The 15,800-nt window shown below is 44.6% G+C and overlaps 1 protein-coding gene across 1 annotated transcript in view; it reads right to left on the reverse strand.

Annotated features, from left to right (window-relative positions):
• The window catches only part of ESR1 (estrogen receptor 1), a 1,483,571-nt gene extending 1,477,972 nt beyond the window's left edge, over positions 1-5,599 (reverse strand). The window contains exon 1 of the mRNA XM_085609317.1: positions 5,058-5,599. Within this exon, the coding sequence (XP_085465443.1) occupies positions 5,058-5,488 (431 nt within the window). The 5' untranslated portion in view covers positions 5,489-5,599. The remainder of the gene's footprint in view (positions 1-5,057) is intronic.
• Between the last annotated feature and the right edge of the window lie 10,201 nt (positions 5,600-15,800).

Genomic DNA, 15,800 nt, shown 5'->3' on the forward strand with positions numbered 1-15,800 from the left:
TTGAATGCAATGTAACCACTAGATCATATCTCTTTTCTTTTCATTTCTAAACTAGAATGCAGTTTACGGTCAGAGCTGCCTTTAAAAAGCTTTCCTTTTATTGTCAGCAAGCTCGTTGTGGGCAACTTCTAAAATTTTAGAATGGTTCTAAGGTCACTGGAAAAAGAGGAAAACACGCCAACTTTGTGTTGTAGTGCCTTTCTCCCTTCATTGAGCAGACAAAGGGAAACATTTTATTAATGCATTAATATAATTGACCTAACCCAAAGAAAAACCATACCTACGAAACAAAGCTGTAGAATGAATACCTCAGTACACTGGTTCTTAACCTGTGGTCCAGAGCCCCCTTGGGATTCGTAAAGCCTACTCAAGGGGTTTACAACTACTTAGGAAATCAAATAACAGATTAATAAAGTTCATATAAATAAATGAGAAAGATGTAAACATTGAAAATGTTAAAACAATCTGTAAATATTAAGGAATTTGCAGTTATAAACTAAAATTTTACATGGTATCCTCTGATTGATTCCTGGGTGCAGTGTAAGTGGATCAAACATAATATAGTATGGGCAATGGGTGGTCACAATTTAATTTAGGAAATCACTAACCTTCCCATTAAAATTACAAGTTTTTATTTGTATATTTGTTTGTGAATTACCTAAATGATTTCAGCATGTGTGTATTGGTTTAATGAATGCATGCTTCTGTATTTTTGTGTATTCTTTTGCTATTCAAATAATTAAAATCACTTTGTTGGGAGTATCCAGATTTCAATGACTCAGTGGGGCCCCAGATCCCAATAATAATTCAGTTGGCGACCCCAGGTTCTAGTAATGATTAAGTAGGGGTCAACAGAAGTTAAAGCTGAAGAACCACTGCCCTAGTACAGTGGTTCTTAATATTTTGACTTATGTAGCCCCCAATTAATCACCACTGGAACCCATGGTCCCTTATTGGATCATTATTGGAATCCGGGGACCCACACTGAGTGATTACTCTCTTTATCAATTTCGATAATTTGAACGCAAAACAATACAGACAAAATACAAAAACAAGCATCCATCAAACAAATAGGCTAATGATGAAATATTTATTTGAACTCACAAACAAATATTAAAAAATCTAAATTTTCTTTTTAATGAGAATTTTGGAACTTTTCTTCATGCAATTGAGGTCACTTATTGCCCATATTATATTATGTTTCATGAACTGCTTCCATGACTCAATGTGTGGATACTAACTTAATTTTCGTCCTCCAATTTAAAATGTCATCACATTTACAGAATGTTTGATTATTTTCAATTGTATATTTTGCTTCTTTAGCCACTTTATTAATCTATTAATAATATTTAATTATTAAGCAGTCACTGGCTCCCTGAATAAGCTTCGAGGACCCCCAGGGTTCTCCAGACCACATGTTAAAAACCCCTGCCATAGTAGGGTTAACTCCATGACCCAATAAAGACAGTACACCTGATAAGCCCAACTCTGATTAACGGGGGACCCGCTTACTTGAAGGCCCTACACTCATGGGTGCTGCTACTAATATCACAGATTTCCAAAGTACTGCTGGCCTCCAGTTTTGGGGTCTCTTGATTGTAGTAGCTGTGTGAGATTCCAACATGCAGACCAGCAACCAGGATCACCTTTGGCCCGACAAAATTGGGGAGGAGGGCTGCGCAAAGCCACAAACCGAAGTCCAAACACCCAAGCAAGACCTATGTTTACAGGAATAATGGTAGCACCTACATCCTTCTACTTTGGCAACCACCCAGTGACAGAGCGAACACCAGTAGCATTCTGAACTGCAGAAGAGGAATTTCCAACATTTGCTTTAATCTTAGGAATTTTTCGCTCCGCCCCTCAGGCTTCAGAGATAGAGGTTCCTCACATAGCGGAAATGCCAATACCACGTGAAGTGGGAGCTCATCCTCCCTTCCACAGGCAGATTTTTCAGAGGGTGTGTTCATGCTCTTTACATGACTCCGAATCTCAGTCTCTTAGCACAACCGATGGTTTCCCATTCATTGCTGGTGGCAATTTCTCTGAGATGAAGGTCATGGACTGAACCCAAACTTTGTAAACGCCATTTTTAACAGAAAGTTTTGAAAAGCTCTCAAAACATCACCCGCTCTAAACTCAGTTAGGTTGAGAAAGCCCGACGACAGGGTCATCATTGTGTTACAAAATGAAGTATTTTCATTTTGGGTTCTCTGGGAGAGTAATGAAAAGATTGTTCTAATGTCATTCTGGAAAATAATTGTGTTCTGTTTTAACTCTTGATCTTTATTTCATCAAAGCGATGAACTAAAACATTATGCAATAACTTGTAAGAAGGAAACACTGCTTTTTCCGTCATGTATATGAAGATGCATTTATTCTATATGTATTATTAACTTTACTGAGAGTGTGAGCCTAGTCACAAGGCCCGTGAGTTCACCGTGGAAACTAGGATGGATTTCCGTGAAAGAAGAGACAACAGAAAACTGCAAGAGTTTTTAAAACCACAGACTAACAAAAGAGAATTAACACTGCCGACGGTGTTTCCTTGTCTGACCTTCCATCACACTCTAGCATCAATGCCATTGTTTGTGCATATATTCGACTCTCACACACACTTATGCCCCAGGGTTACTTAACACACAAACACAGTCTGAGGCTACCTTTAGAAGCATGGCAAGTTATGGGTGATTTTCGACATGACTGGACATTCACGACGTCCGACGCGTGCCCCTGGCCTCGCGCGAGCAAGTAAGGTCAACACACCATGCTGTTTGTGCGGTATCCATGGGTGGAGGGCACATTTTCTGATTTTATTTCTTATACCCAGGTGCCTCCTAGCAGCTAACTCTGTAATGACAGCTAACCGGAAACAGTGGATCAGACCTCTCGTGCTAAGATCCCAATATATGTCAGAGTTAAGGTATTTGTACATCCCCGAGCACAGCTAACCACCTTTTGAGTATGCTCCCGCATTAAGACACATTTCAGTCACTAGTGAAGAGAAAAAAAACACTGCCCCTTAGCGCCTAAATTAACGTGATTCCCATCACATCTGCCTGGTAACACGTGGCATCATTAATTAAAGGAAGTGGCGATCTGCATTGCTGGGGCTGGGTCGGTCCGGTCTCCTTTGAAAGGCACCACTTTTAACACCACTGTGTGCCTGGGATCGCAGGTTCATGGAATCCACTGCCAATGCCGACTCAGCGGTTTATTTTTCAGTGGCAGATAAGACAAATGCCAATGATAATTGGGGAAGGTGCCAGCAACGACGTCATCGTTCAGCTGAAAGTTCTCAGAAAGGCCAGAAAACATTTGCATTTCGAAGACACGCGCGCACCAGCGTCAGTGGTGACGAGAAAGTACACCAAAATACTGTCAACTTCAAAAGCGCTGGCGTCGGGAGTGAAACCTTAGAAAGAATATTTGCTGTATTTAAATTGTCCAGAGGAAGAATTTAAGAGGCCTGTGAATTCCCCAATCCTCTCCCTCCCTCCGCATTTCATGTTTCAGCGACGCGCACAAGGCAATTACCTATGTGCTGAACTAATTTAAATAACGCATAACCATGACTCGTGGTGGACTTCTGTCCCACGTAAAAGGAGTCAGTCCTAATTACCCAATTTGAGCCAGCTCGTGCCATACCTTGAAGATGCCCCTGCACGTGCCCCTCCAAACGACACCCTCATGGCGGAGTACTGAAAGGCGCTGCAGAACCTACAATTAGCAAATTGTGCGCTATGCAAATTACAATTAAAATCAGCAACTTCAGGGAAAGCTTGACTCAGAGTAATGCAGTCTACGGGCAATCGAAACACTTTAATAAATAACAATGTTTGTTTCGCATGGTCAAGCTTGGAACGGTAGCCAGGTCAGGTGCAAAGACGCTTTATTGCTAGATGCTACGGTGAGCCGTTATTCCGCACACTTCGTCTGTGGAGGCTAGAAGAAAGATCGCCTATGGCACTAAACTCTCATGAAACTATTCAAGGCCCTCATTTGTCTGTGCTCTAAAACGTGTATTCATGCAAGCCCTCTAAGGTGGACGGTAATGATTCCAGAGCGTGGAGTACAGGAGCCGTGCACCTCCCGCCCCTTACAAGATACAACCCGATTGTAATCGCCTTAAAGGCCTCAACAAATCCACTCTCTCTCTCGCACCTGTTAAACCTGTACTTCTGCACGCGCGGCTCTGTTGAAACTGCCCTACGAAGGCTGGTGTCAGACAGGGCACTGCGGTGCAGTCTGCAGCACCGTTTCAATGTTCAAGGATGTTTGATTAGGAGGAACACGCCGTGCCTGGACTGTTCGTGAGTAAAGGGTCCTGCATCGCCGCACAAAAAGCCAGAGAACAGAACCTTGGGCCTCGCAGCGCCAGATAAGTTACCTGACCTTTCTAAAGCTAACTAGATTTACTGCCGCTGACGCTTTTTTAACTCTTTCCTTCCCGTCGCTCCTATTTTCCGTTTCTGACTTGGCTTTTCCATTCATTCTTCTTCCTAGAACTGTTCTCCCTGAGCTGAGGCACTAAAAGCACTGATCAGATATTCAAACTGGGTTGAGCTCCACCTCCCTGGTGAAGTAACCCCGGGGCACCGCGACCTTCCAAGCACGTCCTAAAAGCCAGAAGCAAACAAATCAAAGACCTGATATATAACTGTTTTTCTGTATCCTCATTTATTCATCATACCTCACTTCTTTTGTTTCTAAGCACTGTAGAGGGCAGATGTCACTGTTACTCAGTTTGGTGATCCTCAATTCAGTATTTCATGTTCGGAGCAGTGGGGTGGTAAACTCAGCTATCATTGCACAGACTCAAACTGCTCCCCAGCTGATCACCAGAAGTCAGACACCGGCACTTAACCACTGCGCCACCTACTGAGCTACGTCTTTTGCGTAACTTTCACACGCAGTCACATGTTGAAGTTTCTAACACACTGAACAGATCAGATTGAACTGCTCCATACATGCTGTGACAGGAATACATATGCATAAAAAGCTTTTCAGTGGCTGGATTTTTTTACGGTGCAGCTTCACCAGCAAGCATTTCTTACCTGAAGAATGCCGGGGGGGCTGCCTCTCTCGCTCCGAACGCCCCCTGCTCACTGTCCAGGTAATACGGTACCTGCTGCCCGTGGTGGTGAATGAAAGGTGAGAGCTGGGGCGCCGTCTGGAGGAACACCACGGGGCTTGGGGGGACGCTGTTCAGAGAATGAAGCCCACCCAGGCTGCTGGACCCGAAGGAGTCCGAAGTGGCGGCATAGCTGAGGCTGGTCGAGCTGTAAATGGGGGCAGCGGCTGCCGCAAACTCGTAAGTGGTGCCCTCCGGGTAATTGAAAATCCCCGTCCTGTTGTTCTCCACGTACATCTCACTGAGGGATCTGTCCAAGGGGATCTTGAGCGGTGGCCTGCCGCGGCTCTCCAGTTCAGTGGCTTGGATCTGGTGAAGCAGGGTGACTCCAGGCGTCTTGCTGTGGAGGGGCATGGTCTGGCTATTGGCGGCAGGCGAGCGGCATGGCTGGCGAGGGCTCAGCACTTGTTGAACCTGCCGGAAGAAGAGCACACGCTGGCATGAGCTCGCGCTGAAAGCACACTGCCTATCGCGCGCTGCACAGGTATTCAGTCTATTGCAGGCAAGGGGAGGATACGAGAGAGAGCGGTGCGAGCAGAGCACGGGTTGTACCTCCTCCCTCGCCCCCTTCTAACTTTAAGTACTTTGCATCCGAGCTAATGTGCATTACAAAGGTGCTGGCAGCGGCCCAGGGGCTGTTATAGTGCAACGGCACCGGTTTAACTATCACTTCAGGCTCAACTGGTGTTTTGGAGCTGCACCAGACAAATGTTTTTCCTAGATCTTTTTGTTTTCTTTCCTTTTGTACTTTTTTTCTCTCTTCACGAGTCGTTCATTTAACTTTTCGCTTTGGAGCAGAGGTGCTCGCGTGTGGCAGCGAGGGAATGGAGGTGTGTGGCAGTGACGGGATGGAGGTGTGCGAACGGTGAAGGGAGTGGTGGGTACCTCGGCAGACTCCTGATTCTCGCCGCTGCGCTCTCCTGCTCTTTGATTCATTTTCATGTGTGTGGTTTCCTCACAATATTCCTGTCCACACTGGAGGAAATCTGCATATTTACCTGCACGCGCCTAAACGCGCCTGCCTTCACTGAGCAGTCTGGGTCAGATATGAACGCCTGCCTTAATATCCATCTAGGTGAAACGGAACCAGAGACACGTTGCCCGCTGGCAATTCGGGACAATAAAATGACATTCACAGAAATAACACAAGCACTCACGTTTTTTTAGGTGTTTTGTAAAGTGATTGATTCCATCGTATGTCTTCAGAGCGCTCCATTGAACATCTTTGCGGGGGCAGATACCTGGGAATTGCTAACCTTTTCTGGATGCACTGAGTCTAAATGTTTAGTTTCACCAGTGTTTTACACACCTGGGCCAATTCTAAAAAGCTGTTGCTGTTCGCAAATACACAAACAGCCATTAAAAATGATGTTTCACCCTCGCAAAATGAAGGTGGTTTATACACTTAAAAGAGTTGACTTGAACTTGTTTAGGGTATTAGACGAGGGCCTAACTTTGAGCTGCGCGTGCGTATTTTAGTTTCCGTGTGAATTGTTCATGCACTGTCTTATTATTGAGGACACGGAAACGTGTTCCAGGAAAGGGCAAATGTAGAAAAAAACACCGCATTTGCATATGCAAAAACAGGAATACCCAACAAGCAACTCTAGGCAGTTAATATAAATGTGCATGTATCCAGAGCGGTGAACCATCCAAGAGTTATATTTCGAAATGCTCTGTCTGGAAAGAAAAAACGGTAAGAGAGAGAACATCAGTGCAAAGGAACTGAAGGGCCTGGTCTCGAGAGAACATGAACAATTCCCAGGCTGGGGTTCACCACCCACGAACATCCTGCTTCTTAATAACCGTGAATCAGAGCTCAGGGGCCCCACTATTGTTCAGTGCGCTGTTGCTTCTAGCAAGATTTGCACTCTACGGATAGCTATTAACACATACATATTTGGGCACCCACATATGTTCATGTGTGTGGTAGTTCACCTACTTCTGAAGGCTGCTCCACCCAGAAATTCCCGCCTACTCTGGCCGTATGAATGTGGGAAACCCTCTACACTTATGCATTTCACGCATTCATATGAAACCAATCTTGATTCGCCGAATCAGTGTGTAGAATTAACATATGCAAAGTGCTTTTTGTGCGCACTTACGTTCAATTCAGGTGCGCAACAAACATTGGGGCATATCAACAAGCGCTTTATCTCTGCTTTTTTGGCTTTAAAAGCCAAAAAAGCAGAGATAAAACTAGCGCCCTATCAACAACAGGGTGCTAACATGCAAATTTGCATGTTAGCACCCTTTTACTCTAAGCTTCCCCTTGCATCTCTAATGAGATGCAAAGGGGGCGTTCCAGAGTAAAATAATAGGAGAAATGTCGCTAAGCGACATTTCTCCTATTATCAAGAATGTCGCTAACCCTGTTAGAGACAAAAAAAGCAGCGCTAACCGCGGTTAACGCTGCTTTTTTACATCTGGTATTTTTCTGACTTAACCATGATATCCTATGGAAGGAGGATATCATGGCTAAGTTTGCCTGTCCCTATCAACAAGGTAACGTGAGATTATCGCTGGCTTTCAAGCGATAATCTCACGTTAGCCTGTTAGCGTGAGGATTTTTATCGCTAATGAGATAAGCGTTGCTAATAGCACGCTATCTCAGCGATAAAAATTCACGCTAGCCGGCGATAATTATCCTGGCGCTAAGTGCGCTTAGAGATAATTATCGCCGGTTGTTGTTGATATCCCCTTAGTGAATTGTGTCACAAACACAAGCGTGCTGATTTACAAACCATGAGCAAGTGATTTATACATATTTTGTCAGATCATTACTTGACTCATAAACGTGTGTAGTTGAATTGTAGCACGTGGTTAAATGGGAAGGGACAACCTTGCACTTACTTTTTGTACTTCCTAACACAGGCTCTTTGTTCTCTCCCAGCTGTTGTGCACTTTGGACACTCTCTCGTCAAATCCTTTCTTTCGCCCTCTTTCATACCCTTTCATTTTTTCCTTCCCTCTTTAACTCTCTCTCTCTCTTTCTCTCTCACCATTACACCCTCCTTCCCTCATCAGTCTGTCTCAATCGCTCTTTCTCTCGTCTTCTCTCACCCTCCCTCACCCTCCGGGGAATACTACTTCCTTTTCTCTCTTGCACTCTCCTTACTCTCCCTCTCTCTTACATCCTTTATTGACTCCCTCCCCATTTCTTTTTGTCTCTCTCTTTCTCTCTCGCTCTCTGACTAGTGTTAATCATTTATTACGACACTCCACTTATTTGCCCATGTTCTGTGCAACCTACTGAAGTACTGTATGCACGTTTCAAAGTTTAAAATCTTCAGCAGTTTTCACTGGTCAAGGATTTGTAATTTCACCATTCCACCAATTATGTATAACACCAACTCATCGCTCCAGAAATATTTTAAAGGCATGGGCAAAGTGGGCAATTTCCAGTTGCCCCCACCTCCCAACTCCCTAGAAAAGTGATTGGGACAGTGAGAGGAGCCAGTGTGCATAAAACAGATTCTGTTTTAATTTAACAGAAGGGCTTTGACTTTCAAATAAAATCAAGATTATATGCCTTCACTTCCCAGTCTTAACCCTTCATGGTCTCATACTGTTGGTGGCAATTACATTTAAAATATAATTGTCTCATAGTATTCCCCTGTCTTCCTCTCACCCTTTCTACCTTAAACCTCTTTCTTCACCTCTCTCCATCTCTACACGTCTATATACGTACTTCTTATCTCTACCTCTTTTCTCTATATCTCACAAGTGTATACCTTTACCTAAAACAATCCCTTTTACCCCACCTCTCTTTCATGACGTCATAGCTCTCTTTACCATTCTGTTTTCCCACCTGTCCATCTCAACCTCTCTGCATTAGCCCCTCTCTCTCCTCAGCTCTCTCTCTCTCTACCACACCCCTCACCCTGCACCTCACTTCTCTCATCCCATTTCACCTCCATGTACCTCTCCCCATCTACTTGACCTTGCTCTAAACCTCATCACTCTCTGTACCTAAGCCACCCCTCTATCCCTCACCTCTCTCGTAGCCCTCTCTGGACCTCATGGCCCTCTGCCTTACCTCTCACTTTCTTTCCCTTTATCATTTCTCTCTCTACTTCCAGTCTCTCACTACTTCAGCTCTTTCCACCGCACCTCTCTCACACTACTTGATGCTTGAAATAATCCCAGTTACTGATGTCTATTGTTGGCCACAATCCAGTCCCTCCATTTTTCTGCTGATCATGCCAGTAGAGACATGGACTAATAACATGTATATCAGCCTTCGTGCTGCTGCAATAGGAGAAGTCAGCAGAAACTGAAAATCAGAGCATCCTGTGAATGAAAACACAAACAAGCAAACTCCTATTTGAATACTGTGAGTCTCTGTAGTGTCACAGTCAGTTTGGGATCCTCCACTAAGGCAGAGGGGCGTCGCCCCACTGCTAATTCTCCAGTGCACCAAATAAAAATAAAAAGATAATAACATAACGTTATAACTATTTAATTTTTGTATGCGGAGCTCGGAGCCAGGTGGGGGCAGGGCTGCGCTCCTTGACGCCAAGCAGAGTGAGGAGTAGTTTGCACTCCTCTAAGTGAGCATGACGGTTTGGCCGGCCCTCTTGGACCAGCCAAACCGTAATGTGCACTTGGCATGTTTCCGTTGGGCTGCATTGCAAAAGCCCAGTAGAGAAAATGCCCAGCCTCCCCAGGCACTGCCTGAGCGTCCAGACAGGACGCTCAGACCAATCATGACGCTGCTCCTGCAGCGTTGAGATTGGCTGGGAGAGTCAGGAAGCCAGAGTGCTTCCGGTGCTTTTTGAGGATCCTGAGGATGAGGACAGAGGAGAGGCGTGTGGCGGCGAAGGAAAAGGTAAGTTATGGGTTTATTTTTGTAATCCATTCCCTTCCGCCCCGTCACCCCCGTTCCGAGGCAGCCACCACTGATCACAGTGAACAAAAAATTGTGCCAGAGTGAATAAAATATGGTGGACTGGAATGTGCTCAGTATAATTACCATAATTCAAGTATTCCACTTGTCAGATTTTTATTAATAGCTCTGGACAATGCAGTTGTCTCAGTCTTGCTAGCAGCAGTTGTTGCATTTGTTGTTCCAACAGAGGTGGCAGCTATTGTCACTTGCCTGTTGTTCTGGGCATTCTTGTTGCCATGGTCCCTGCTGTGGTGAATGTTGTTGTTGCAGTTCTTGTCCATGCAATGGGGGCAGCTGTCGTGTTTGTTATGGGTACAATTGTGGGTTGTTGACCCTTCCATGATGGTCTCTTTCATGCTCCTTTCTGAGGTGACATCTGTGTTGGAAGCTAGCTTTTCTGCTGTTGTCCGATGTGCTTGTAACCATGGTTGTAGCTGTTCTTGCTACAGTGGTTGTGGCCCCTGTTGTGGTAGAAGCTATTGTCACTGCTGTTTATGATGCTGCTGTACCAGCTGTGGTTAAAGGTTAGATCCAAACTGTGGTTATGGGTGTGGTCATTGCACTTGTCCCTGCTGAGGTGGCAGCTGGCATTACTGCTATGGTCCCTGTAGTCATTACATATATGCTTGTGTCCTTGGTCCGTGCTGTACTTATCATTAATTTTTCTACAGTTGTTGTTGCTGCTTTCTTAGTTGTCTCTGCCTTGCTGGCAACTGCTGCTTGTGCCAGCTGCGGTCCATGCAGGTAAGAACGGTGGGCCGTTTTGGAGTGTATGCCGGGGGGGGGATTTCGACAGATGATGACAAGGGAACATTAATTATTTATTTAATTTTCCCTCGTCTTCGTCTGTCGAAATCTCCTCCCCACACCCGACCCCATCGCCTCACTGCTCATACCTGCACAGGCCTCGGCTGGCTTCTGCTGTTGCCCTTGCCACCATTGCAGCTGCCATTCTATACGTTGTTACAGCATTATTTGCTGCTGGTTTCTCTTCTGAGCTTACAGCTGTTGGTGCCATTGTTTTCCCCACCTTGATGGTAGTTGTGCTTGGTGCATTGGTGCAACTCTGTTCATTAGGCTGGCAGAAAGTGCGGTTGCATTTGTCATGACACCTATTGCTGCTGTAGTTCTTGCTGTGGTGCTAGATGTGCTTGATGCTGTTGTCCCTGCGGTTTGTGGCAGTTGTGGCCTGTGCTGTGGTTTAAGCTATGATTGCTGCTGTTGTCTGTGTTGTGATGACCTCTGTAGTTGTAACTAATATACAGTTATGATGGAAACTGTTGTGACTGTTGTGATCCCTGCTCTCCTTGCAACTTGCTACTGTGGCGGTCTTGCTATTATAGCATTTGTTGCTGGCATATGGATTCATTGTGTTCCTGGTACTATCCATGCTGCGGTAGAAGCTATTACTGCTGCTGTTGCTGGTGCGGTGATGGCAGTTGCGGTTGATGCTGTTGCCCTGCTGTGGTCTCTGCGGTGTCCCTATTTTGATAGCAGCTGCAGTTACTGGGGGTGTCCCTGCAGTCACGGTAGCTGTTATCAGTGCTGATGTCCATGCTGTGGTGGCAGGGGTGGTTATTACTGTGGTGGAAGCTTTATGGCCAGGTACTCCCTACACCCCCTCCTCCTCACAATGAAAACCCGTGACAGGGGAGAAGTCTTTGGAGGCAGGGGGCGTGACACCCCCGGCCGTATTTATTATACGAAATTAATAAACATTAAAATTACATTTTACAAACACATAGCAGAAAATATACTTTACACAGATTACAAATGATAAGTTTACAGATATCAAGTGGCTAACCTTAACATAACTCTAATACAAAGGTTTCCTATCCATATCTAAACATATCTTTATCAATCTTTACAAACTTTATTTTCTGCTTACTAAAAAGGGGCCTACGGCAAGGTCACTAACTGGTGTCAGATCCTTATCAAATTGTAACCACGCCCTACCTTTTGGCGTGGCCGATGCCGGCCCCGCCGTTCTATTGTCACTGGATGCAACTATTTTTGCAGCTGTCATGTCTACTGTGGTGGTGGCTGTGGTTGTAGCTACTGTGATTAGTGTTGGGGCTTCTGTTGTGGCTGGTCCTGCTGTATTAGAAGATATTACCACATCTGTTGCTCCTGTTGAGGTTGTATCTGTTGCAACTGCTGTGGTTCTTTCTGAGGTCATTATTTTGTTTGCACTTGTGTTTGCTGCTTGTGTCACTACTTTGGTAGCAGCTGTCATCATTACAGTTGTTACTTCCATGGAGCAGCTGTGCTAACGTTTGTGGTCTCTGCAGTGGTTACCACTGCTGTGGTAGCTGTGATTGCTGCTGAGGTCAATGTTGTCTGACCTGTGGTGGCAACTGTAGTCTTTGATGTGTTTACAGCTGTAATTGCTGTTGCTGTCCCTGTTGTAGTGGCAGCTGTGGTTGCTACTGTGTTTACAGCATGGTAGAAGCTGTTGCCACTGCTGTGATTCCTGTTGTGCTTGCACCTACTCATCTTTTTTGCTATGTTGTGGTGGTTGTGGATGCAGCTGTTTTGGCTAGTGTTATTGTTGCTCTTGACGTGATGAAACCTTCTGTTGCTGCCCTCGTGACTGCTGCTGTTGATGCTGTTGTCCCTCCTGACAAACGCTTCGTCCATCATCCCCTTTGGTGTCACTTAGTTCGCCCTAAGTTGTCAGGGTATGCCCAGACGTGGGTCCCTTGCTCACTTTGCCACTGGATTAAAGCTAGCCTGGCTGATGAGGGTTATGAACCCGAAACCGGCCCCAGGATGCTTGTTTCCGGTCCAGGGAAGACATGGCTTGGCAGTTCGGGCTGGACTGTTACCATGAGGCACAGGGTCAGACTGATTTGCATATGGCCATGTCTGAACTGGTGTGGTGGAGTGAGCTAAATAATGATGATGGATTAAACCCAGATCAGTTGACTGGGGTGAGTGTTTGATTTGCTCAAACGCTTCGTCCATCATCCCGTTTGGTATCGCGATGTCCCTCCTGAGGCTTCAGCTGTGGCTCCTAATCTGATCCCTTTCATAGTGGCAGCTTCTGTTACCTACTGTAGTCCTCAGTTTGGTGGCAGCCATGGCTGCTACTGTTGGTCCTGCTATTGTGCCAGCTGTCATCACTGCTGTTGCCCTAGTTGCAGTGGCAGCAATGGTAACAGCTGTGATGGAAGCTGCTGTCACAGCTTGCAATTATTGTTGCCACTGTTGTGGTGGCTGTGGTTGCAGCTATTGCAACTTCTTTTTCTCCGATTCCTGCTGCGGTAGGAGCTATTCTCACTCTTTTTGTTCATGCTGAGGCTCCAGCTGTTGTCAGTGCTGCTATACCGGCTCTTTACTGTTGTTGCCCCTAAAGTTGCTGCTGCTATGCTGACTGTGGTGGCAATTGTCAATTTTGTTATCATTCCTGCAATGGGGACATTTGTTATCACTGCTATAGTCTCTACTGTAGTTACAGCTCAGGTCACTGCTCTACCACCTGCTGTGGTGACACTTGGGGTCACTCATTTAGTTTCTGCTATTGTTACAAGTATGGCTGCTGCTGAGCCTCTCTCTGTATATTTTTTTGTTATTCACATGAGCACCAGTGGACAGCAAACTTGATTCGAGCAACAACAAAAACAGTGCCACTTTTGCTATGCAACCTAATACAATTACTGGCCATTCAAATAGAAGGCTCTCACAAAGATGATAATCGACATTTCAAAGCTCCTTTCTGTATACACTTTTTTTCTTTTAATGTATTAAGACAGCTAGATACATCTGTACCCTAACAAGTGCTTTTCACAACCTGTTTGTTCCTTTCATTTTCAGGTCTAAAAACTGTGTGTAAGACATGGCAGATCCAGAATTGCATTCTCCTAACCGCTTCCCACTCCCTGTGAGTGAAGACAAAAGCAATCTCCTCACATTTATAAGATAATCGCTCTCTAATACAGTCAAAAGGGGCATCGGGCACGGACCTAAAAGGAAATACTGTAGAAGAAGCACTTCTGAAATGTATTTAATTCAGGAACCACTGCATGAAGCTGATTTCTAGCCTTCTGGATGCACACACATATGAATTCACAGGAAAATAGTATTTTTCCGGCAAATCCAAGCCTGTCCTATGTAGAATAATACACATGATCCAACTGACTAGATTACATATGCATAAAATGAATCAAGATTTATATTTTATGGCTCAATTTACCTACTTACACCTGGCAAACATTGTAATGTACTCCTGTGTATTTTATGCAAGGCTGTAAGTATTGTCTTGATATGCAGGTGTAGTGCACTTATTGGGTCTTATTATGCACGCTTATGGCCCAATCACTGTAGGGCCCGTGTTTGTGCATCTGGATGTCAAGGGCTGGAAAAGCTATGCGGCATAATCGCATGGAGATTGGAGAGGGTTGATAGGCACCAACTCAGTCCGGCTCCTGTGTATTTGGGGGGGGCATGCCCTCTACCTGCCCACCTTCTGCAGTACCCCCTGACATCCAAGCGCTCTCACATACCCACCACTGTCATTTACCACCTGGCACCGTAATGAGTAATCCACATAAGGAACAGCTCAAGGGATTTTCTGGGTTCACAGGTTGTTCACTTTTCTGTGGAAAGTTACTCAAATATTCAGATTTGGGTGTGGGGGCACTGATCGAAAACGTTAATTCTGGTCACCCGGTATCCCCGCACCTAAATCCACCTATCTTGTGTTCAAGCCTTTAGTATCATGTTTACTTTCCACTTGTGGGAGTTCCCAAAGATATTGCAGAAGAATGACCAGGGTATTCCTATAGTAATGTGGTAATCGTCACTAATTCTTACAAAACTTGATATCCTTGAACCTTTGCAAATACAACTGAGCACATTCCGGTACTCTTGCACGACACAGTGCGATGAAAGAGTTGGAAAATACATAATTTGCACAATTTTAATTTGTAGAGGGGTCATAAAAAAGAAGCGTAGGACAAAATGGTTTAAACTGGAAACATAAGCTATTTCAAAAGTGAAATGTTACTTTTGTACATATGCCCTAAACATATACGATTTACGCGGTACACAATGCAGGCAAGTTAGCTTTTTCGTAACTACCAGTAATTTTGACTGCTAACTCTGTCATTTGTAAGGTATTCCTGCTGATGTCAGAGAGTTTTGTGAGTAAGGCAAAATACCTGTACTTGTATTTTCTAGAATGGTGCATCTCCTATACATTTTAATACATAATAATGTGTGATAAATTGGGTTGTTGTTGAGAGGGTGTGAGTGCTTCTCAGGCAACAGCCAGAATCCCTGTCAGGGTTAACCATAAAAAAGTCACTTAATTAACCTGTACTTAACCCTCTGGTAGCTTGGCACAAAAGAGTAAAATGTGTAAAGTATTTATGCAGCACTTCAACAGTAATAAAGTGAAAATATCACACAAGAAAAAAAAAATATTTAGAATAATAGAATAAAATGCAATAAATTATTTAACACCAAAATGACAAAAATCCAAACAGTAAAACAGAAGTTATAAATTATTTAAGATTTTATTGAAAAATAGCGCATTTGGTAACTTGAGACTGGTTCAAAGTAAGCCCAACTGTGATGGAGTGCAAGTCGGATACAATGGGTGGATTGGGCAGTGCCTTTTAAGTGCAAATGTGACAGGTGACAGCTCTGCCCCTCTCATCAAGTCAGGATGGCCCATCCTGCCAACACCCATACCCTCTATTGTGTATCTGTCTGGGAGGATACACAAAGGCCAGCTGTCAACCACTCTTACAGGCATCAAATGATTAGAAC

The sequence above is a fragment of the Triturus cristatus genome, chromosome 6, assembly GCF_964204655.1.
Source record: "Triturus cristatus chromosome 6, aTriCri1.1, whole genome shotgun sequence".
Lineage (NCBI taxonomy): Eukaryota > Metazoa > Chordata > Amphibia > Caudata > Salamandridae > Triturus > Triturus cristatus.